Source organism: Caretta caretta, chromosome 18, assembly GCF_965140235.1.
Source record: "Caretta caretta isolate rCarCar2 chromosome 18, rCarCar1.hap1, whole genome shotgun sequence".
Lineage (NCBI taxonomy): Eukaryota > Metazoa > Chordata > Testudines > Cheloniidae > Caretta > Caretta caretta.
Window position 1 is genome coordinate 6,994,645 of NC_134223.1, and position 18,688 is coordinate 7,013,332.

Here is an 18,688-nt window from a genome sequence, read left to right on the forward strand (position 1 = left end):
TAAAAACAAAATGAATTGCAAAACCATTCAAAAGAACCTGGTTTATTTCAAAGCAAAATGGCAAAACGGTTCGTTCAGAAAATGCTGACATGAAAATGGCTCAGAAACCAGATATCAAAGATTAAGAATCCCCAGTGTATTTTTTCTCTTTCATGATTTTTATGAGTTTTGGGGGCTAACTCATTAGTTTTTAAGCACTTGGGGTTGGCAACACTGCACTATGGCGCCTTTGCTAGATGCAGCATGTCCCAAACAAGAACAAGGAACTTCCTGGAAAATACCCACAGGTAGAGGCTAAGGGTGGTAGCTGCATTCCTTGCCTGCCAGACTTGACTACATCCCTGACAGACCCACCTCACATCTTGGCTCTCCTGTCTTTAATCATCTTTGTGCCCCGCCTATTGTGAGTCTTCGTAACAGTTAATACCCCAGTCTCTGGGGCTGGGGCTGCACGGTGGGGAAAGCTTTGCTAATCCTTATCTACATAGGCAGCAACATACTGGTCACAGATTTTTGTGATGTGATCTCTTGTTTGTTCGGTGCTTGGTGACTAACACTTGGCTGTTCCCTCTGTGTCAGCTGGAAAAACAGTGGACTGACATGAGTTTGTCATGAGTTCTCAACCACGGAACCAACCATCCTCGCTAATCATAGGATACCAGAGTTGGAAGGGACCTCAGGAGGTCATCTAGTCCAACCCCCTGCTCAAAGCAGGACCAATCCCCAACTAAATCATCCCAGCCAGGGCTTTGACAAGCCGGGTCTTAAAAACCTCTAAGGATGGAGATTCCACCCCATCCCTAATTGAGCAGCATGAATTGGCACGATGAAGTAGCTGTGTTCAGCCAGGCTTTTCCTCAAGTGATAATCCTTATAACAAGGAGGCAGTCCCTCCTCCAAACTCTCCTTTGCTGCGATGCCCACAAAAAACTGGACAATGGTTAGGCCACTGCTGTGCGGGGACCACTGCCAACATGCTGACCAGTGCTGTCTCAGCGTTTCCTTGTACTCCCCCGTCTGTTTGTATCCGTCTGCTGGTTTGTAAGCCCCTGGGGGCAGAGACCATCTTTTTGTTCTGGATTTATCCAGTGCCAGGTACGACTGGGTCCCGGTTCGTGACTGGGGCTCCTCAGGGCTATGGTAACCCAAGTCATAAATAATAAAAGGTGAAGGAAACAGCCTCTCAGGTTGGGACTCGGCTCAGGGCTATGAGCTTTGGGAACGGATTCGGACCTTCCCAAGGCATCCCCCCAGCTCTGCGCCAGATAAGGGGAAAGCTGAGCTGGGTTTAATCCCTTGTTTGTTGGGAACCAGGTAGGGCTACTGGCCATTGTCACCTCATGCAGAGGGTCACCAATGACTGGGGCACTTTCTGCTGAGGTGAGGAGGACGTGCTGGGAGAACTGCCTTTGGAATGCCTGTCTCCTTCCTGACCCTGCACTGCCAAAAGGCAGCACAAGTCAGAGCCTGCCAGCAAGCAGGCAGGTTCCTCCATCCATGAAGGACGGCTGGGATAAACTTGTTCTTTCTGCTTTATTGATTAGCAGGAAATCTTAACTCCACCTGTTTGGCAACAGCTTGTTTCCTGGGTCTGCTTCTGGCCAGGTGTGACTAATTCAAAATGATCTGGACTAATGACTAAAGGGGGGAGGGGTAGCTCAGTGGTTTGAGCATTGGCCTGCTAAACCCAGGTTTGTGAGTTCAATCCTTGAGGGGGCCATTTAGGGATCTGGGGCAAAAACTGGGGATTGGTCCTGTTTTGAGCAGGGGGTTGGACTAGATGATCTCCTGAGGTCCCTTCCAACCCTGATATTCTATTCTATTCTATTCTATAATGATAGGTTTCAGAGTAACGGCCGTGTTAGTCTGTATTCGCAAAAAGAAAAGGAGTACTTGTGGCACCTTAGAGACTAACCAATTTATTTGAGCATAAGCTTTCGTGAGCTACAGCTCACTTCATCGGATGCCTATGTGGAAAGTGTAGAAGATCTTTTTATATACACACAAAGCATGAAAAAATACCTCCTCCCACCCCACACTCCTGCTGGTAATAGCTTATCTAAAGTGATCACTCTCCTTACAATGTGTATGATAATCAAGTTGGGCCATTTCCAGCACAAATCCCAGAAGTCACCTACTACAGGACAGGCCTAACAAAGAAAATAACAGAACGCCACTAGCCGTCACCTTCAGCCCCCAACTAAAACCCCTCCAACGCATTATTAAGGATCTACAACCTATCCTAAAGGATGACCCATCACTCTCACAGATCTTGGGAGACAGGCCAGTCCTTGCCTACAGACAGCCCCCCAACCTGAAGCAAATACTCACCAGCAACCACATACCACACAACAGAACCACTAACCCAGGAACTTATCCTTGCAACAAAGCCTGTTGCCAACTGTGCCCACATATCTATTCAGGGGACACCATGACAGGGCCTAATCACATCAGCCACACTATCAGAGGCTCGTTCACCTGCACATCCACCAATGTGATATATGCCATCATGTGCCAGCAATGCCCCTCTGCCATGTACATTGGTCAAACTGGACAGTCTCTACGTAAAAGAATAAGAGAGTAAAAGAGAGTGGTCACTTTAAATAAGCTATTACCAGCAGGAGAGTGGGTTTGTGTGGGGGGGTGGGGGGGGCGGTGAGAAAACCTGGATTTGTGCTGGAAATGGCCCAACTTGATTATCATACACATTGTAAGGAGAGTGATCACTTTAAATAAGCTATTACCAGCAGCAGAGTGGGAGGAGGTATTTTTTCATGCTTTGTGTGTATATAAAAAGATCATCTACACTTTCCACAGTATGCATCCGATGAAGTGAGCTGTAGCTCACGAAAGTTTATGCTCAAATAAATTGGTTAGTCTCTACAGTGCCACAAGTACTCCTATTCTATTCTATGTTTTCTCTTGAAGAGGTTTGCATGGCTGCCACAGGAAGGATCCTCACCCTAACCACAGAGACCGTGACTCATGGGAGTTAACAGGAAAGGTGGATGCTGAATGACAAGCTAGGGCTCCCAATTGTGACCAGTGTCCTCTGCTCCTGATGGCTCCAAGGGGCCATTCTGCTGTCACTGGTTAGGAAGGGGGTTGAAAACATGCGTCTGAATGATTGAATTGAATGCATGGACTGGATTGTCTCCGGTCAACCAGAAGTGCTCTGCTTTATGGCATGTCTTCAAGTCACCAGGGCCTGATGAAATACATCCTAGAATACTCAAGAAACTGACTGAGGAGATATCTGAGCCATTAGTGATTATCTCTGAAAAGTCATGGAAGACAGGAGAGACTCCAGAGGACTGGGAAAGGGCAAATATTCTCTTTTTTATAGATGGCACTATAAGGACAACCCAGGGAATTACAGACCAGTCAGCTTAATTACAGTACCTGGAAAGATAATGGAGCAAATAATTAAGCAATCATTTTGCAAACACCTAGAAGATAATAAGTTGATAAATAATAGTCAGCATGGATTTGTCAAAAACAAATAGTGTCACACCCAACCTAATAGCTTTCTTTGACAGGGTAATAAGCCTTGTGGATGGGGGAAGCAGTAGATGTGGTATATCTTGACTTTAGTAAAGCTTTTGATACTGTCTGGCGTAACCTTCCCATAAACAAACTAGAGAAATACAACCTAGATGGAGCTACTACAAAGTGGGTGCATAACTGGTTGGAAAATCATTCCCAGAGAGTAGTTATCAGTGGTTCACAGTCATACTGGAAGGGCATAACAAGTGGGGTCCCGCAGGGATCAGTTCTGGGTCTGGTTCTGTTCAATATTTTTTATCAATGATTTAGATAATGGCATAGAGAGTACACTTACAAAGTTTGCAGATGATAGCAGGCTGGGAGGGGTTGCAAGTGCTTTGGAGGATAGAATTAAAATTCAAAATGATCTGGACAAACTGGAGAAATGGTCTGAAGTAAATAGGATGAAATTCAATAAGGACAAATGCAAAGCACTCCACTTAGGAAGGAACAATCAGTTGCATACATACAAAATGGGAAAGGACTGTGTAGGAAGGAGTACTGCGGAAAGGGATCTGGGGGTCATAGTGGGTCACAAGCTAAATATAAGTCAACAGTTTAACAAGGTTGCAAAAAAAAGCAAACATCATTCTGGGATGTATTAGCGGGAGTGTTGCAAGCAAGACACGAGAAGTAATTCCTCCACTCTACTCCGCACTGATTAGGCCTCAACTGGAATATTGTGTCCAGTTCTGGGTGCCACATTTCAGGAAAAGATGTGGACCAAATTGGAGAAAGTCCAGAGAAGAGCAACAAAAATGATTAAAGGTCTAGAAAACATGACCTAAGAGGGAAGATGGAAAAAACTGGGTTTGTTTACTCTGGAGAAAAGAAAACTGAGAGGGGACATGATAACAGTTTTCAAGTATCTAGAAGGTTGTTACAAGGAGGAGGGAGAAAAATTGTTCTCGTTAACCTCTGAGGACAGGACAAGAAGCAACGGGCTTAAATTGCAGTGAGGGCGGTTTAGGTTGGACATTAGGAAAAACTTCCTGCCAGAGTGGTGAAGCACTGGAATAAATTGTCTAGGGAAGTTGTGGAATCTCCATCATTGGAGATTTTTAAGAGCAGGTCAGACAAACACCAGTCAGGGATGGTCTAGATAATACTTAGTCCTGCCAGGAGTGCAGGGGACTGGACTAGATGACTTCTCGAGGTCCCTTCCAATTCTACGATATGTGAAATATTCAGCAAGCTTTTTGTGGTCCCAGGTTCAATTCCTTTCTCTGCCACAGACTTCCTGTGTAATCATGGGCAAGTCACTTAGGGGATCATTTTTAAAGTGCCTAAGTCTCTTAGACTCTGATGCAGAGCTGGGCAAATAACTGATTTTTGGTGCATTGGCAGTTCTGAAAAAAAAAATGGTTTAAGTCGAACGGCATCTGAAATGTTTCAGAGTTTTCCTTGAATTGAAAAAGTTCATTGCAGGCTTGTTCCAGAGCAGGGATTTGGAATGTGGGTCTCCCACGTCCTAGGTGAGTGCCCTAATCACTGAGCAATCTCCTACCACCATTACCGCCTCCTTCACCTTGTCTGGCCACTTTGTGAATGGCTCAAGCTAGTCATGTCAAATTTGTCAATGCTTTCCAGTTGACCAAATCTTAATTTTTCCTCAAATAACTATTTGTCCCAGATTTACTGGGAGATATTTGTCTCAGATTTATTCCTAGGTCCTGGTGATTTTTAATGAGACTTAGGCTCCTAAACCACTTAGGCACTTTTTGGTCTCCCTAAGCCTCAGTGTCTCTGAGACCCTTAATCTCTCTGTGCCTCAGTTCCATATCTGTACATTAAAGTCTGAGATGCTTACCAGATGGTGATGTCAGCCATAGAAATCCCTTAGATTGATAAAGACCCATGTATTCCTACACGCACCCTTACACACCCCAGTCCTCTAACCCTGCTCAGGAAACCACCACATGGAATAAGGCATTTACAGAGCATAAGAAAGCATTGCTAATTCCAACCACAAGGAAAGGTATCGGTGGGAGTAGCGGGTTTATAGGAAGATTTAGTACCACTCTCCAATGTGGTATTACCAAAGTCTATTCCTATAACCTGCCACAACTGTACCCAGAGAAATGGGGAATGAACTTGTCAAAAGTTAGGGCAACTGCACCTCTAATCCCCCTCTGAGGTCCCTCGAGGGCACCCACTCCTGGCTCCTCGGCCATCATCTTTCTTGGGTAGAGACCAGTGTCTCTCTTCCTCCTAATTGGGGTTTTTCCAGGCTGCAGAGTTCCCTGTCTACACCATGATATCTCCAGCAAGCCAGATTGCTTTAAATGGGCCAGCGTCTGCACTTCGCTTTCTCTTAGCCCTGGTCTGCACTGCGGGGGAGGGGGGGGGGAAATCGATCAAAGTTACACAACTTCAGCTATGTGAATAACGTAGTTGAAGTTGACGTACTTAGATCGACTTACCGTGGTGTCTTCACCGTGGTGAGTTGACTGCTGCTGCTCCCCCATCAACTCTGCCTGATCCTCTCGTGGTTCTGGAGTACAGGAGTCGAAGGGAGAGCACTCGGGGGTCGATTTATTGCGAGTAGACTAGACACAATAAATCGACCCCTGCTGGATCGATCGCTGCCCACCGATCCGGCGGGTATAAGTAAGCACCTTTATTTTTAAGGTGAAAGCATTACAGAGAAAACCTATTAAGATAATAAAGATCCTGCAAATGTGCTAATAAGCCTACCAAAGATCACCCCCCAACTCCGGCAGGGGCTCTGGTAGGAGGCAGTCCTTCAAACTCCACCACATGGGGTGGTTACAAGTTCATAACAGCCTTAGCTCAGAATTAACACCACCATGAATAGCTCAGGCTATGTCCACACTACAAATCACTTTGGTGCAACCTACATCGCTCAGGGGTGTGAATAATAAATGCTCCTGAGTGACGTGAGTTACACCGACTAAGCGTCAGTGTAGACAGCGCCATGGCAGTTGGCGAGCTTCTCCTGCTGACATAGCTACCACCTCACGTGAAGGCAGGAGTTATGAAGCCAATGGTAGAGCTCTCTCTTGTCTGCTTAGAGTGTCTTCACCAGAAGCATTACCATCAGTGCAGCTTGCGCTGCTGCAAATGATGTAGTGGAGACATAGTGTTCATCTTTCCTTTATACAGCTTGGGCCCTTGACCTTGAGATTCCAGGAACAGGCAATCACCAGACAATGATCTCCTTCTCAGGACACAACTTCCAAAGGCTGGGTTTTTGCATAACCAGAGGTAGGAATTTGCATTCAACTCCCTGTAGAGATTCCCCAGGCAAACCACTTGACACTATTTGTCCCCAGAGCCCATTCGTATCTGGCACGTTGTTCATTACAGTACTTTGAAGTTCATAACACTTCCCAGGATTCAAGCCCCCTCTGCCTTCTACGGAGAGGCTACATACAATCCCAACCCACAATAATACATAAACCACACGTAAAAATACATTTAATGCAATAGACCCCAAACACACAAACTTAATTCAGTAAGGTTTCCTAAGACTATTGCAGGAAATTGCCACGTCTGTCACAGAGATGATTGGTAAAGTCTCCAAGTATTTTTCTTTGGGTGTAAATGAACTGGCTGATCCCTACCTAAAGCTTTAGCAAAGCTTTTGACACGGTCTCCCACAGTATTCTTGCCAGTAAGTTAAAGAAGTATGGGCTGGATGAATGGACTATAAGGTGGATAGAAAGCTGGCTAGATTGTTGGGCTCAACGGGTAGTGATCAATGGCTCCATGTCTAGTTGGCAGCTGGTATCAAGCGGCGTGCCCTAAGGGTCGGTCCTGGGGCCGGTTTTGTTCAATATCTTCATTAATGATCTGGAGGATGGCGTGGATTGCACCCTCAGCAAATTTGCAGATGACTCTAAACTGGGAGAAGTGGTAGATACGCTGGAGGGCACGGATAGGATACAGAGGAACCTAGACAAATTGGAGGATTGGGCCAAAAGAAATCTGATGAAGTTCAACAAGGACAAGTGCAGAGTCCTGCACTTAGGGCAGAAGAATCTCATGCGCCACTACAGACTAGGGAGCGAATGGCTCAGCAGCAGTTCTGCAGAAAAGGATCTAGGGGTTACAGTGAACGAGAAGCTGGATATGAGTCAACAGTGTGCCCTTGTTGCCAAGAAGGCCAATGGCATTTTGGGGTGTATAAGTAGGGGCATTGCCAGCAGATCGAGGGACATGATCGTTCCCCTCTATTTGACACTGGTGAGGCCTCATCTGGAGTACTGTGTCCAGTTTTGGACCCCACATTACAAGAAGGATGTGGAAAAATTGGAAAGAATCCAGCGGAGAGCAACAAAAACAATTAGGGGGCTGGAGCACATGACTTAGGAGGAGAGGCTGAGGGAACTGGGGATGTTTAGTCTTCAGAAGAGAAGAATGAGGGGGGATTTGATAGCTGCTTTCAACTACCTGAAAGGGGGTTCCAAAGATGATGGATCTAGACTGTTCTCAGTGGGAGCAGATGACAGAAGGAGTAATGGTCTCAAGTTGCAGTGTGGGAGGTTTAGGTTGGATATTAGGAAAAACATTTTCACTAGGAGGGTGGTGAAGCACTGGAATGCGTTACCTAGGGAAGTGGTGGAATCTCCTTCCTTAGAGGTTTTTAAGGTCAGGCTTGACAAAGCCCTGGCTGGGGTGATTTCATTGGGGACTGGTGCTGCTTTGAGCAGGGGTTTGGACTAGATGACCTCCTGAGGTCCCTTCCAACCCTGAGATTCTATGATACCACCCATTCCCCCCGCACCCAGTTGTGTGTCAAAAACTTGATCTAAATTGAGGAAATATTACATGAGTGAATATGTGTAAATAGTTAATGGTTCTCATGGATATGTAGCATAGTCTCAGGGTTTTGTAGGCCTAGTAAGACTACTTGTGCACTGTAAACCAGTGGCTCTCAACCTTTCCTGACTACTGTACCCCTTTTAGGAGTCTGATTTGTCTTGCGTACCCCTAAAGTTTCGCTTCACTTAAACACTACTTGCTGATAAAATCAGACATCAAAATACAAAAGTGTCCCAGCTACACGATTACGGAAGAGTTGCTGATTTTCTCATTTTTAACCATATAATTATAAAATAAACCAATTGGAATATAAATATTGTATTCACATTTCAGTGTATGGTATATCGAACAGTATAAACAAATCGTGGTATGAAATTTGCATTGACTTCACCAGTGCTTTTTATGTTGTCTGTTGTAAAACTAGGCAAATATCTAGATGAGTTGTACCCCTGGAAGATTTCTGCGTACGCCCAAGGGTACATGTGCCCCTGGTTGAGAACTGCTGCTGTAATCAGTTTCCTTTGACACCTTTTGACACCAGATCTCAGCTGTACCTGCCCACCCCAAAATACTGAATGAAATCTGCTCACCTACAGCAGGTCTTCTCCATCATGGAGTACAGGACTCCCGCAGTTTACGTCAGAAGCTTCCATGGGTGCCACTTACCTCACCCACAGGAATCCCCTCACCTTAGAACAGGAGCGGTCACATGACCACTGTCTGGCTCTGTGGCGTCTTTATGGAGCTGAAGTCGGGAGCGGACGGGATTTCCAGCTGCAACAGTAACTGAATGTGCTCCTCTGCCTCAGATCAGCCCCGAAGGATGCCACGTCGTTCGATGTCCGTGGCACCCCTGGTGTTGACATCTATATTGTCCACAACCCTGAGGTTGCCAAGGTACCAACGTGCGTGCCCAGATGGCCCCTGGATGCCGGGGTGGAGGTGGTGGTGACTATGAAGGTGCCAAGCAATGCTGTCAATGATAACAAGGTGAGTTGGTCATGGAGGGGGAGAAGCACCCTTGGAAAAAAAGATGTCAAACTTCCACAAGCGCAGGAGCAAAGAGCTGTTACTTGGGACTTGGACCAGGCAAAAGGGTGTTTGAAGTTGGACAACAGACACTGTGCCTTGGCTGGTGAGATGTCTGCTTGCTAAGGGTGCCCACGTCCTGGGCGTTAGAATGAGCGGGGTATCCCATGAATCCCTGGGCGATGCGTTCCCATTTGGGGCTTTTGTCACCTCACAGACTGAGAGAACAGCCCAGTTGTAAAACCGCTTCATTTCAGCAGCCGGGACCTGTTGCTTTGGTTTTACTTGCTGATGGGTTGTTTATTATTTAGACTCCTTATCCTATTGTGCATTTCCATGAGGGAGCAATACGACTCTAATCTGCATTAGGGTTTGTATTACAGTAGCACCCACAGGCCGCCTTGTCCTAGGTGCTGTACAAACACAGTGAGAGGCCGTCCCTGCCCAGAAGAGCTGCCTAAATTAGTGGTTTTCAAACTTTTTTTTCATTTGAAGACCCCTCAGAAATGTTGAATGGAGGTGCGGACCCCTTTGGAAATCTTAGACATCGTCTGCCGACCCCCAAGGTTCCGCGGACCACAGGTTGAAAACCCCTGGTCTAAATGGAGAAGACAGACAGTGGGATAGTATAATCCTCATTTCACAGATGGGGAACAGGGACATAGAGAGAATAAGGGACTTGCCTGACGGCACAGAGCCACAAATTGAGCCCAGAACTCCTGAGTCCTGGCCCAGGTCCCAAGCCACATGACCATCCTCTTTGTCTTAAACTAATGAATTTTAATGAAGGAGTCATCTGCACAGCACTCCCAGTTGCTCCCAGCGTAGAGAGCGGAAGACCACGTGCAAGACTCGCACTCTGGTCTCATCCGTGGCAGCATTATGTCCCCAGGCAGTATCTGTTTTACTCTTAGCTTTGCTACAGGCGATGGTGTCCTGAAAATAGTCGTGCTGATCGTGGTGTCTTTGCAGGTTAGGATTTCATACTATGGGCAAGATGGGGGGCCTCCTATGCACACAGCCATGCTCTACCTTACCTGTGTTGGTAAGTAGAACCGAAGAATCCACCTGTTCAATAAACTCAGCCCCAAAATGCCGCTCCCTTCACTGGGTAGGAGGGTGGGAGGACACGTTTTCTAGGTTGGCTTCTGGGTACACTGGCAAAAATATCGGTGGGGGAAGGTGGAAGAGGGGCACAGAAATTTCAATTTTTCAGGAGAAATTCAAAAGCCAAAATATTTCTATTTGGAAATGCTGCAACAGTGACTCATGGGAGTTATAGTTTGGGTGCCTTATGCTCCCATTCTCTTCTGTAGGCTAGGATCCCCAGTCAAACTACATCTCCCAGGAAGCACCACTGTCTCCCCCTTGGGGAGGGGGCTGGTGCACTATGGCTGGCGCTGGCAATGGTGCATCCTGGGAGATGTAGTTCAGCCAGGAGACTGGACCACAGGGGATCATGGGGATAAGAGGCACTTGGACTACAACTCCCATAAGGCACCATGGCAGCATTCCCACAGTTTCAAAATATTTCAGTTTTTGGGTGTTCTGTTTTTCAACTAAAAAAAAATCAAAATGTTCTGTGGAAAGCAAATGCTTTTCATGAATACTTTCATTTAGTCAAAGACAGTTTTGATGGAAAATTTTCAAGCAGCCCTGCTTAGAGGGACAGGCTAGCTGATCTGAGCCCCATGTAGTGGAGACCGGTTCCCTTGTAGCTCACTCCTCTCCCCATTGAGCTGTGTTCAGTTCAGTCCAGGCCTTGTCTTGCCCTGAGGCTATGGGGGCTGCACACTTTTAAAGAAGCCTATAATGGCACATACCCACCGAAGGATCCCCCTCTATCTCCGCTTTTGGTACTGAAGATCCCAAGCTTGGCTAGAACATGGTCGAGTCCAGCTCATTGATTCTCAGAGCCCTCCAGCCTGATGGGTTCTCTTCTTCTCTTGTGCCATTGCAGACATCTCCCTGGATGCGGATACAACTCGCAGTGGGGCGGTGAAGAGGAAAACAACAGATATGGTAAGAATGATTCATCTTTGTACCCAAGGAATAAGGGAGACCAGTAGGCTGAGTAAATCCTGAGCTGAACATCCCAGAGCTCCCCAGCAGAGTATCAAGTGTAAAAGAGACATGGTTTATCTAGTACTGTGGTCTGCAGCCTAGAGCACCAGCTACAGTAGCATTAATTAAGGGTTTGTCTACATGGGGATGCTCAGGAAAATTAATCTGAATTAATTAAAGGTGTGAAGTTCAAGTGGATTAGTTAAATGGCATTAAACCCTTGTGTGAACATGCTCATTCAGAATTAAAGTGGCTTTAATTCAATTTATTAATTCACTTTGGAAATTAATTAAACTGAATTAAGGCTACTTTAATTCTGGAGAAGAGCTTCCACAAAGGGGTTTAATGCATTTAACTAATTGATTTAAAATTCACACCTTTAGTTAATTTGGATTAATTTTCCTGAGTGTCCCTGTGTAGACAAGCCCTAAGTGATTTTATTTTTTTTGCTGGAAAATGTCAGTTCATCAAAACAGAAACTTTTCACAGGAAAGGGTCAGTTTTGACAAATTTTTTGACTTGGAAAAAACTCTGAGAAGTTTGGAAATTGTTAATCTTTGGTTTTGACATTTCCAAGATAAAAACATGTTAGTTTTCTGGGTTTCATGTAGAAATTCAAGCTAATTATAGTAAAAATAGTAACCAAAATGTTTCTAAATGACTGAAGTGTTTCAATTGACACAAAATTTGTTGATCTCTCAGAAATGTTCCTGGGATGGGAAGACAGTCCTCCACCCAGCTGTATCAGTAGGACCCTGGCTCCCAGTCCTATGCTCAAACCACACCACTTGCCTTACAACTGTGTATGTGTGTGAGTGGCTGGAACCTGGAAGCTCATATATTTCTGAGTTGGGAATGAGTAACATGGAGAACAGCTGGGAGGGAAACACTTTCCATAGGGGCTAGTGCAATAGGAAGCAGCTATGTCACATGCCTGTCCTCTCGGCTTTTATTACTGTAGTAGTGAAAAGAATTGGGTTCCAGCTCTCTGGTCTTGTTCCTCGTTTCCGTACCAAGCCTGTCTGTGTCTTGCCTCTGCAGAGAGAGTGGACGTGGGGCCCAGATGGGCAAGGAGCTATCCTGCTAGTGAACTGTGATAGGGATGACCCAAAGTCCTCGGATATGGACAACATGGATTTCTGTGTGCGATCGTATGCAGGTACTGGCTGGGAATGGATCACTGCTTTTGGAATGGGCATTAATCAGATGATGCAGAATGTTTGAAATTCCAGCCAGGTCAGGCCAGAATGCAAGATGTTAGCTGAGTCCTAAGAAGAAACTACACCTATATAAAAGGGAGTAGTGAGAGTATGAACACTGGGCACTAACCCAAGGAGCGGTTCATGGGCTCCACTCATCAGAGCTGGGCCTGGATTTTCATGGCCCCCATCCATGAATTGCTACCAGTAGAGCTGTAAAACATGTACTCTGGAAAATGCCCAGATCGTCCACTGTAACCGCTGCTTATCAGGATGTCTCACTTATTCCGAACACGGCTCCAGGCACATCCAAGGGATCTCAGTGATACCATAAGATCTGCAAAAATGTTTGCCAAGTGGCTGTGTTAGAAGTGTAACCCTCTAACTGAGCCATGTGACTGCCGGACTACTGGTCGGGCAGTGAGACAGCTCCAGCTTAGGCCAATTTTCAAACCATAGCTGGTCTACTTTCTCGGGAAGTCTAGATGTTGGGTGCCTCTTATGGAAGAGCATGTTCAAGATATCCAGGGGGTTTATTTTACATTGTGATGCTACTAACCTTAAGGTGCAAGTCTCTTGGAAATAAGCCTGTTGAACGGAATAGCCAAGGGGGCATATATCTCCTTCTCTCTCTTGGGTACCCAACCACTTTTAGTTTTGATTTTTGGAGGGTCACCTTTGAGTCTCCAATGCTAAACAAGAGACACCTGGATTGACAATAGAGCTTACAGTCTTCCCTAACCCACACCTGAAAAAAGGAACACAATGGAAACCGATAGGGTGGACAAAGCACAGGGGTCCCGTGTTCCGATGCTCTAACCTCATAGCTTCATAATAAGCTGCATCTTCCTCCTTTAGGACCAGCCCAAAAGTGGTTTCCCCATCCCTTCTTGATACAATTGAGATATATATACAGTGGTCCTATCAGACATAGCGTTACCTGAGTTTCTGTAGAGGGATCACATGCACTATGGGCCAGATCCTCCCCCGGTGTACATTGGCCTACATCCAGTGACATTGGTGGGGCTAGGCTGATAGGCAGTAGCTGAATGTTAGGTTCCAGAGACGTGATGATCCAAATCTGAAAGCAGCTGCTTGAATAAGCCCCACTCTTTTCTCTTTTGGTCTCCTCTTACCCTCAGACCTTCAGGACATGTCCTGTATGATCTTGAGAACTCAAGGCCCTGATGCAATCTTTGATGACCACAAGCTGGTTCTTCACGTTTCCGTGTCAGACGCATACAAAGTGGGAGTTTTCCACGCTCGGGGTGAGTATCTGGCCTTCTGGCTGCTGCGGGCTTGGAATTACAGCTCTTGGCCAAGGCATTCTGAGAGTGTCTAGAATTGTCTCTGCCTTTGCGCCGCTGTGTTACACTGCAGTCTTGCATGCCATGATAACCTATTATGGTGAAAGCTGGTACTTCAACAGTCTGCTACACAGCAAGTGGAAGTTGGTAGTAAAAATTGGCTGGAATATTGAATCCATCCGAGGACCTGCTCCTGCTCCCTGTGAAGCCTGTGGGAGCTTTGCCACTGACTTCAAGGGGGGTGGGATCAAGTTCTAAATCTGCCCTTCAATTAGCTGTTCTCTAGCTGTTCCCTCTCAGGAAGGCTGCTCTCTGCATCCACGTCCATTTACCTCCACCCTTTCACCCCGGTCTCGCAAACACTTCCACACATGGCATGCTGCTGGCCTGGCTCCCCAGCTCAGGGAAGACCAACGACAGGCCCCAAAGCTGGCCCGGCCCTTCCTGAAGGACACAGTTTTATTCTTTAGGCACAAACCCCGCAGCACACCAAAACAAAGCTATTCCGCCAGCCAAAGCAGGCTTCAGTAGCTTTTCCCCTGTTGTCTTCCTTCCTACTCCAGGGCCTGCCAGCATCCCTCCTGCAGTGCTCAGGCCTGGACAGGACAAGGAATCTCCTGCCCACTTCCCAGCTGGGTCTGCTCACCCCACTCCCTGTTTGGAAAAAGGCTCCATCCCCAAACAGGGCTGAGGGTGGGGGGATCCCAGGGCGCCAGCCCTTAAAGAGGCAGACCACCCTATTACACACAGGCTCAGCTCTAAGCGAGTGAGTACTTCCATTGACTCAAGTGGACCTATTCAGGTGCTTTAACTTGTGCCTGGATATTTGCACAGTTGGGGTTTTCTATTGTATTGTTTGAGAAACAGTGGGCTAGCCCTGGACTGGGGGAACTCACAGGCCCTCTTTGCACTCCAGGGCACTCCTGAGCAGCACTGGAGGCTCATGGCCAGAGTGCAGTGCTGTAATTGTACTGTATCACAATGATGATACAGGAGCGGGCAGAGTTAAGGGTGTCTGGTTGACCTTAACTGTTGCACTTCTCTGCTTTTTTATTGAGTACTTCTCCGTGCCACCTTAACATCCTTCTAGTGCGACATCCTAGTGTAACCAAGTGTCACTGCTGCCCATTATGGATGTCCGGGCCAGCTTTTGTCCTGGCACCACCCCTGCTAGTGTGCCAGATGCCCCACAGCTGAGGCAAGTGCCACAAGTGATTCAGCTGCCAAGTCTCTGTGCGCCTTCACACCTGGGGGCCTCCAGTGTGTGCTCTGCCAACTACCCCTAACACCACCCTCCTTCCAGGGGCACTCAGAGCCCCACCCTTCCCAACATGCAAGTGCCCTCCTGCCAGTGTCTTCCCCAGCTGGAAGAAGTGACCCACTTCCACCAGATCCAACACATGCTTCTGTTGACCTGTTCCCACGATCCACCACATGCCCGCTACTGACCTGCTCCAAGTAGATCCAGCACAGCGGGTGTTTGTTTTATGGAACAGTATCTTAACTTGGGGAAGATCTGAATTATAAGTGTTTAGTGCACTGGGGTTAGGGCAGTGGAAGTGAAGATGTGATATCAGCTACCAATGCAGTGAAAAGGAGAGCATTGCCCAAATAAGTTACTGAGACCAGACATCCCAGAGAGACATGACCAGTTCCAGAACAGGGGCAGCAAGTAAATGCAGAGTGTCTGCTGGGCTCTCCTAAAGGATGTTAAAACCTAGTTTCTGGGGAAGGACAGAGGTGCTGTGTTCGAGGGACGGGGCAGTGCACCTGGAGACCGACTGCTTCTGCTTCTCTTCCAGTTTGGGAAATGAAAATCCAGAGAGTCCCATGGGGCTCCTGGGGGTCAGTGAGGAGCAAACATCAGATGCGCAGGGGGAATTCAAGTACGTGGATGAGCGGGGTGGCTGGCTGGCAGGATCAGAGTGGAAGCAATTCCTTTGATGGCTTTCAAAGGCAGAGAGAGAATTTCACCCATTTCTAAGTGGCACTGGGCTCCAGGCAAAGAACGACACAGTTTGCGGGAGAGTTCGAGGTAACTGACTTGACTGCCCTACCTCACTCTTAAAAACTCTGCAAGGACATGGTGAGGGTTCGAGAGAAGGCGATTCTGTTTGGTGCTTGAGGCTGATGTGTGTAGAGCATAGGCTTGGCAGAATCTGATTTCTATAATTCCAACCAATAATATTGATTTACATTTTTTCAGTGGCTGGGAATTGTGGCAGTGGGGGGCTGTCAAACAATTACTGAGTGACAGCAGACACTGAGACTTAAAGAGTCAAAGCTTCATAAACCTTTCAACCACAAATTTTTCAACATCACAGGTCACAATATAGAAAGTAAATATCCTTAAAATCAACAACGCTGACCCGTTTTTACTAGCCGTTCGCGAGTCCATTTGTAACAAGCGCAATTCCCTGGAGTTTGACTCTAATACAGTCTTATGTAGCATTTTTCCTCACTTTGCCAATCTGTAAATTTCAATTATTGTCGGTGAAAATATTTAGTTGTTGGTTTGCATGTGTACGGTGAAATCGACCTTTACCGATAAAAATCGAACCTTTCCGAGCCTGCTAATGGAGCCAAATGTAGGTCAAACTAATTCCAAACCAGAACTGAATGTTAGGGTCCTTTGCCAGGACTTGCCTGTGCAAGGCCCCTTTGTGGCCCAACTTACCTGGCCATGGGATCGCCAAGTATGGGTCCCCCCCTCTTGTGGTGTCGGATGCAGTCATGCTTTAGCTCGCTGGCTAAGGAAGGCTCAAGTCCCACCCCTTCTGGGTACTGAAGTCCCCAAAATAAGAGAAAAATAAGAATTCAAAATAAGATTGGCCGATGAGTCTTTGGCACTGTTTAGGGCCTGTGTTCAAACCGGTCTCCCTGGGTCCTGCCGTCCCATCCGCAAGCTGTCCCAGACTCCAGGCTCTAACCAGGGTTCCCTCACCGGGGTGGGTCTTAGAGCTCTGTCTCCTTCCTGGTCAGTCCCAAACTGAGCTGGGCCATCTCCTTTTAACTCCCCTGTCCATAGAATCATAGAATCATAGAATATAAGGGTTGGAAGGGACCCCAGAAGGTCATCTAGTCCAACCCCCTGCTCGAAGCAGGACCAATTCCCAGTTAAATCATCCCAGCCAGGGCTTTGTCAAGCCTGACCTTAAAAACCTCTAAGGAAGGAGATTCTACCACCTCCCTAGGTAACGCATTCCAGTGTTTCACCACCCTCTTAGTGAAAAAGTTTTTCCTAATATCCAATCTAAACCTCCCCCACTGCAGCTTGAGACCATTACTCCTCGTTCTGTCATCTGCTACCATTGAGAACAGTGTGTGATGTGTGATGCCATGTGTGATGCCTGCTGCCAGTGTCGCTGGACAAGGGCCAATTGGGTCCACAGGCCTCATGCACCCCCTTCCGGTCAGTGCCCCCCCATCACGACTCCTAGAGCCTCACCTGGGCTCTGAAAAAGACTGCCTGGTTCTCAAACCTGCCGAGCTGCCCGATGATTTCAATGAAAGCTGCTGGATGCTTAGCACTTTTGAAAACGAGAGCACGTCTGGAGGAGTCCAAATGTAGATTTAGGGATGTAGGCTCCTTTTTCTGAAAGTCTTTGCCATACACTAAGGATATGTCTACACTATGAAATAGGTCGAATTTATAAAAGTCAATTTTTAGAAAGCGATTTTATACAGTCGATTGTGTGCGTCCCCACTAAGCGCATTAAGTCGGCGGAGTGTGTCCACAGTCCCGAGGCTAGTGTTGACTTTCGGAGCAGTGCACTGTGGGTAGCTATCCCACAGTTCCCACAGTCTCCGCTGGCCATTGGAATTCTGGGTTGAGCTCCCAATGCCTGATGGGGCAAAAACATTGTCGCGGGTGGTTTTGGGTACATGTCATCAGTCGCCCCTCCCTCCGTGAAAGCAACAGCAGACAATCGTTTCACACCTTTTTTCCATACGGGCGCCATACTGCTTTCAGCAGACGGTGCAGTAGGTCTGGAAACTGTCATCATCGAACGACCGCTTCCGTTGCCACTCTGCTCTCCTGGTGGTCTCGCAGGTCCTCTATATGACCGTTGTCATCTGCTGCTTCTGCTGCAACTCTGCTCGGCTGCTCTTGTCTTGCCACACCACGGCAAGTGTGAAGCCCACTCAGCTGTTGTGTCCTGGCAGCAGACGGTGCAGTAGATCTGCAAAACTGGTCATCCAACCACCGCTTCCCCTGCAACTCTGCTTTCCTGCAGACGCCATACCATGGCAAGCACGGAGCCCGCTCAGATCACCACGGCAGTTATGAGCATTGTAAACACCTCGCGCACTATCATGCAGTACATACGCAGAACCAGAACCTGCAAAAGCAGGTGAGGAGGCGACTGCAGCGCGGTGACAAGAGTGATGAGGACATGGACACAGACTTCTCTCAAAGCACAGGCCCCGGCAATTTGGCCATCCTGGTGGCAATGGGGCAGGCTCATGCCATGGAACGCCGATTCTGGGCCCGGGACACTCCCACCAGACTGGTGGGACCGCATAGTGTTGCAGGTCTGGGATGATTCCCAGTGGCTGCGAAACTTTCGCATGCATAAGGGCACTTTCACAGAACTTTGACTTGCTTTCGCCCGCCCTGAAGCGCAAGAATACCAAGATGAGAGCAGCCCTCACAGTTCACAAGTGAGTGGCGATAGCCCTCTGGAAGCTTGCAATGCCAGACAGCTACCGGTCAGTCGGGAATCAATTTGGAGTGGGCAAATCTACTGTGGG

The 18,688-nt window shown here is 47.3% G+C and overlaps 1 protein-coding gene across 1 annotated transcript in view; it reads left to right on the forward strand.

Moving 5' to 3' along the window:
* The window catches only part of LOC125624402 (protein-arginine deiminase type-3-like), a 42,855-nt gene that overhangs the window by 7,455 nt on the left and 16,712 nt on the right, over nucleotides 1-18,688 (forward strand). The window contains exons 2-6 of the mRNA XM_048825064.2: nucleotides 9,144-9,324; nucleotides 10,336-10,408; nucleotides 11,324-11,385; nucleotides 12,469-12,586; nucleotides 13,769-13,894. Coding sequence (XP_048681021.1) covers nucleotides 9,144-9,324; nucleotides 10,336-10,408; nucleotides 11,324-11,385; nucleotides 12,469-12,586; nucleotides 13,769-13,894 — 560 coding nt within the window. The remainder of the gene's footprint in view (nucleotides 1-9,143; nucleotides 9,325-10,335; nucleotides 10,409-11,323; nucleotides 11,386-12,468; nucleotides 12,587-13,768; nucleotides 13,895-18,688) is intronic.